The sequence below is a fragment of the Dromiciops gliroides genome, chromosome 5, assembly GCF_019393635.1.
Source record: "Dromiciops gliroides isolate mDroGli1 chromosome 5, mDroGli1.pri, whole genome shotgun sequence".
NCBI lineage: Eukaryota > Metazoa > Chordata > Mammalia > Microbiotheria > Microbiotheriidae > Dromiciops > Dromiciops gliroides.
The window spans coordinates 165102622-165108621 of record NC_057865.1 but is presented as its reverse complement, the minus strand read 5'-3'; the positions used below and the strand labels follow the sequence as shown (position 1 = coordinate 165108621).

General features: G+C 41.0%; 1 protein-coding gene across 1 annotated transcript in view; it reads right to left on the bottom strand.

Annotated features, from left to right (window-relative positions):
- Positions 1-295: 295 nt before the first annotated feature.
- CCDC3 (coiled-coil domain containing 3) overlaps positions 296-6000 on the bottom strand; it is a 108922-nt gene continuing 103217 nt past the window's right edge. Inside the window, exon 3 of the mRNA XM_043965234.1 lies at positions 296-1175. Coding sequence (XP_043821169.1) covers positions 900-1175 — 276 coding nt within the window. The 3' untranslated portion in view covers positions 296-899. The remainder of the gene's footprint in view (positions 1176-6000) is intronic.

Here is a 6000-nt window from a genome sequence, read left to right as displayed (position 1 = left end):
GAAAGAAAGAGAGGAAGGAAGAAAAGAAGAAAGGAGGGAAGGAGAGAAAAGGAAAGGCAGGGACCAAGAGAGACTTATATGAGGGAGAGAGGGGAAGGAACAAAGGAAGGAAGGAAGGAGAGAGGGAGGGAAAAGAAAGCAGGGAAGAAGGGAGAGAGAGAAATAGAAAGAAGAGAAGGAGGGGGCAGCTAGGTGGCGCAGTGGAAAAACCACCAGCCCTGGATTCAGGAGGACCTGGGTTCAAATCAGGCCTCAGACAGACACTTGACACTTACTAGCTGTGTGACCCTGGGCAAGTCACTTAACCCCCATGGCCCCGCAAAAAAAAAAAAAAGAAGAAGAAGAAGAGAAGGAAAAAAGAAAGAAAGAGAACAAGAACAGAAAAAGGAAAGAATCCTTTTCCTTCAAGGCTGGACTCAGGAGCTTCTGCCACAATCTCCCCTGATTCCCCTCAGTTAGAACTGATCTGTCCTTTTCTGAATCTCTCATGCTTGACTTTGACATCTCCTATACACTTAATCATATTCTAACTTTTATTATAATTGGTTGTGTGTGTGTTGTTAACTTTGAGGGAAGTTTTCCATTGCCATATTCCTGGCACTGACATGTCTTGTACATGACAGATGCTTAATAAATCTGTTTAAATGAACTGAATTGAGGAGAGGAAGGCCATTGACCCCCAAGTAGGGCTGATTCTGGGTTTTGAGAAAAATTAGGCTATAGCAAAGGTGTAATAAAAATATCTTCTATGGGATTTAAAAATATAGACATTTGTAAACTACCCCTTTGATACAAAAGTGTGATAGTCAAGCTCCACTAACTTGAGGCTGCCCAGCAACCCTTCTAACTCCCCACGGGGACAACTTCTAAGACCAAATCCCAAGAGACCGGCATTTGTGTTACACTTTCAGGTAGCTAGTGTGGGAATGCTCTTGTTTCAGGGAGTTGATATGAGGAATCTGACCCCCTGGAGAGGACAGCTTTTCACTAAGTTTCCGGGTCATCAGCTCCATGCGCCGGCTGTTCTTCTTTGCCTGGCGCAGGGATCTCTTGACCTTCTTCACCCTGTCTCGAAGCTGCTTGTTCCGTTTCTCCAGGGTGGCCACCTTCTGCTGCAGCTTCTTCACATGGTCTTCTTCCTCAAAGAGGGCCTTCTGTACCGATGAACACATGAGCTGCAGAAAGGATGACAGAAGAATGAATGAAAGCGAATTTCCAGACACCCTTACCCAGTAAAGCACATTCTTAGCCTTGTATTTTGAATTCACATTTCTATACTACTCTAAGATTGACAAAACAATTTCCTTATAACAATCCTACGAGGCATATGGTGATGGTACCATTATTCCCATTTTACAGGAGAGAAAAATGGGGTGTGAGGAGAGGTCAAGAACATTGAGTTGGAAGAGACCTCAGAGGTCATTTAGTGCAAATATCTCCTTTTAGAGATAAAGAAAGCAAGAGAATCACTCCAAGCTCACACAGGTAATGTCAGAAGCAGGATTTGAATGCAGGGCCCCAAGTCAGTGCTTTTCCCACTGCGCCATTCTGACTTGCCCAGGGTCACAGACCTAAGAAAGTGACAGAGAGTCAGGGTTAATAATAACCCATTGCCTTTTATCATACTACTCCTGGAAAATCAGACTCAAGTTCCAAAGAGCTACTATAAAAAACTAACCCTAGGAAAAGACTTGATCTGATATTTATTTGGAAATGTGGCCACTTCTTACTTGGGTTCATTTTATCATATGTGTTGACCATCAGTGGAATGGACAGCTGGCAAAGTAGATAGAGTGCTGGGAGTAGAGTCAGGGAGACCTGAGTTCAAATCTGGCCTCAAGACACTTACTAGCTGTATGACTCTGGGCAAGTCACTTAACTGCTGCCTGACTCAGTTTCTTCATCTGTAAAATGGGAGTAAGAATAGCACCTACTTCCCAGGATTGTTGTGAGGATGGAGATAACAATTGTAAATGTGCTTAGCACATAAGTAAGTGCTACATAAATGTTAGCTATTATTATCAAACAATTATGAAAACAATCAACAAGCACTTATTAAGCATCTACTGTATACCAGGCACTATGCTTGGTGCTGGGGATAGAAATAAAATAGATGGAACAGTACCTAATTTTAACTTCCACACTAGCTATCAATAAAACAGAAAGAGACTTTGGGAGGACAAGGAAATAAGAGAGTAAACCAAAAAGCAGCCCTACCCCTGAGTAAACTTACTCATGTTAAGCTGATATATTAGTTTTTAATATTATTTTCCACTTAATCTTTCAGGAATGTTAAAAAAGAAGTATCCTACTGCCTTAGCTGAATTAAAGGAAGGCCATGAAAATGGAGGAGCTATTATTTCAGAAGATCTAAGGTCTGGGTTTAATAGAGAAACTTCAAGAAAGCAGTCTGGGGTTTTCCTGGGGACCCAATTCCCCTTTTTTCTATTCCCTGAAACTTTATAGTACCAAATGTTACTCCCCAAATATTAGGACTCCAACTTAGGCATCCAACATCAATGGGAAACTTCTATGAGTCAATGGGACATAGTCAATAGTGCCCTCTCCTGGTTAGATTAAGGCCTATCCCCAGAAGAGAAAGGAATGACACTCCACCACCACCACCACCACCACCATCACCTCCATCATTACCACCATCATCACCACCACCACCATCACCTCCATCATCACCACCACCACCACCTCCATCATCACCACCACCACCATCACCACCACCTCCATCATCACCACCATCACCACCACCTCCATCATCACCACCACCACCACCACCATCACCACCACCTCCATCACCACCACCTCCATCACCACCACCACCATCACCACCACCTCCATCACCACCATCACCACCACCACCATCATCATCATCATCACCACCATCATCACCACCACCACCAATCTGGACATTTTAGATACACACTAAGTCACAACACTTTCATAGGTTCATAGAGGTTCTTCTATTAACATATTTTCCTACTGGGATTCAACTACTCAGCAGAAGGGCATTAAGAGGAACTACAAAATAAAAGTAAAAAAAATTTATGGGTTGGGAATTTTAAGTGAATGTGCATCCAGACTCCAAATAAGCTGAAGCCAATAGCATAACAGAATTTTATATTCAAGAGACACTCGAGTGATGTTTTAGAATATTCTTTGAAAGCTACATTTTTAGATACATAAATAAAAATAAATATTTATCTAGCATTCCTCTTTTAAGGACTTCAAAATGCTTTACAGGAATTATGTAGTCTGGGGCCAGATGTTCCCCATCTGCAATGAAGATCGAAGAGGAAATAAGTTTTAGTTGCAGGAGAATTAGCAAATTAGCCCTAAGAAAGAGCTCCTCGACTTTCTTCTATGAGATCAAATAACTGTGCTTTATAAAGTATTTTCTAACTTTAAAGCACTACCGAGGTGCTAATTCTTATTATCTTATTATTGATGTGGTTGCTATTGTGTGAACAAGAAGATAGAATTGGACCTATCTGGATGAGATGATCTCCTGGAATTTCCTGACAAATGAGTGATTACCTCACCCTTTAAAACCAGCAAAGAGGCTGGATAACAAAACAGCCATAAATCTGTTGAGTGATTTAGCCAAGGCTACCAGCTACAGTCAGGGCAGTTTGGATAGAATGTCAGCCTGGAGTCAGGAACATTCATCTTCCTGAGTTCAAATCTGGCCTCAGACACATTAGCTGTGTGATCCTGGGCAAGTCACTTAACCCTGTTTGCCTCAGTTCCTCATCTGTTAAATGAGCTAGAATTCATGAAGCAAACCATTCCAGTATCTCTGCCAAGAAAATCCCAAATAGGGTCATGAAGAGTTGGAAACAACATTAAAAACAATTGAATGACAACAAATCAGTGACAGGATGAGGACCAAGGTCTCCTTATTCATATTTCTCTGTTTAAGTTTGTAGATTCAAAAAGCCTCCATTAAAGAGGAGGTGGGGGTGGGGGTGGGGGAAGCTAGGTGGCTCAATGGATAAAGCACTGGCCCTGGATTCAGGAGGACCTGAGTTCAAATCCAGATCCAGGCACTTGACACTTAATAGTTGTGTGACCCTAGGCAAGTCACTTAACCCTTGTTGCCCCAAGGGGGAAAAAAAAAGACCTGTCAATAGTGATCACCCAAATGGCTATACTCGAAGTAATAATGAAATCAATTGGAATAGTATGAATTGGGAGTCAGGAAATCATTACTTTTCCACTAAATAGTTGTGTGACTTTTCCTTTTTCTGAACTTCGGCCTCTGATGTCCCTTCCAGCTCTAAATATGTATAAATTCTATGATTCAGTAAGTGTCTAAATTAAGAATTTGGAATCCAACTCATCATCTCAGAAATATCTGCTTCTCCTATTAGAGGAGGGCAGGAATTATTCAGAGAGACATCCTCTCAGTACATCTCCTACCAATCTCTCTCTCTCTCTCTCTCTCTCTCTCTCTCTCTCTCTCTCTCTCTCTCTCTCTCTCCCCCTCTGTGTTTGTCTCTCTGTCTCTGTGTCTCTCTCTGTTTCTGTCTCTTTGTCTCTCTCTGTCTCTGTCCATGTGTCTCTCTCCTCCCTCCCCTTTCTCCCCCTCTTTACACCCCTCTTTCTCCAAATGAAAACAAATCATTTTAGAAAATTTTCTCCTCTTTTTTCCTCTAAAGGATACATGTCAATTTTTTTCCATTTAGTTTTGTAACTTTTTTCAGTAAACCAATTGAGGAAGGGGAAAAGCCAATGAGTGCTATAATGGATAACACTGCATTTTCTTTGGAAAGACACAGAAAAGAAAAACACAAAACCACTCTACAGGATAGCCCAATAGCATTGGCGGAGGCAGCAGATTGCTACTGTCCAAAACCCTTGGCTCTTTTACAGACCTATCCCAGTGCTTTGATGACAATGGAACTTTTCTGACTGTGGAAAAGAAGTCATCACCCAGCCTGAACTAGTTATTTAACATGGAACATCTCCCTTAGGAAGCAATGAATGGCTCCTTCGGGATACTAGGGAGGGTTGCGATAGGAGGGCATGGTCTCTTTTGACAAGTGAAGATCACACACTACTGCTTCTGGGGCTACCTATTCTTAATCTTTGCCATCCTTATTGCCATAGGCAGAGTTTTGAGAAAGATGCCAAGACTGGTGCTTGATGTGCCAACAAGAGTAAAAATGACCAATACTGAGTAAACTTCCTGTGACCTTTCTTTGGTCACCAGTGTGTACTTTAATAACAGGACAAACCCATGGAAACTTCTCTCCTCCATAATAATTTAATGACTCCCTATTTATGCTCTGAATTTTCCAGGCAACCCAATCTTAGGTTATTGGCAAGTTAACGATCTTATCCATATTGACATCAATGAGTGAATAAATGAATGAAATGTTTGTTTAGTTCTAACTGTGTGCAAAGCATTATGCTAAGTGCTTGGGATACAACTTAGTCCATTTTTATTCTTCCCACCTGCCAAATTCAAGTATTCTTATCAACTATTCATACATTTATCAAGAAGTATTCATACTGGACTCTCACAATATACCTAGCACTGTCTAGTATTGTTTTCCTAAGAAAAAGATACTGGGCTGTAAAAATAATCAAGTCTAAAATCAGCCTATAAGTAATCCTTACATACTCCTGGGATAAATAGCAATGCACTTGGACATACAAAACACACACTATGGGACATACATAGCCCTTTGTTCTTGTGGAGCTTATAATCAACAGAAAACAACAAAGCCAATATTACAGAACATTTTCTGAAATCTAAAAACTGAAAGACAGAGATTACAAGCCAGAAACCACACACACACACACACACACACACACACACACACACACACACACAGAGTTTTTTGTTTCACATTTTTTTTCTGATCTTTTCATTTAATTCAATCCAATAAGCATTTATACCTCCTCTGTGTAAGGCACTATGCTAGGCATTAGTGATAAAACAAAAAAAACCATGGCTTTCCCCTAAGGGAGCATACATGC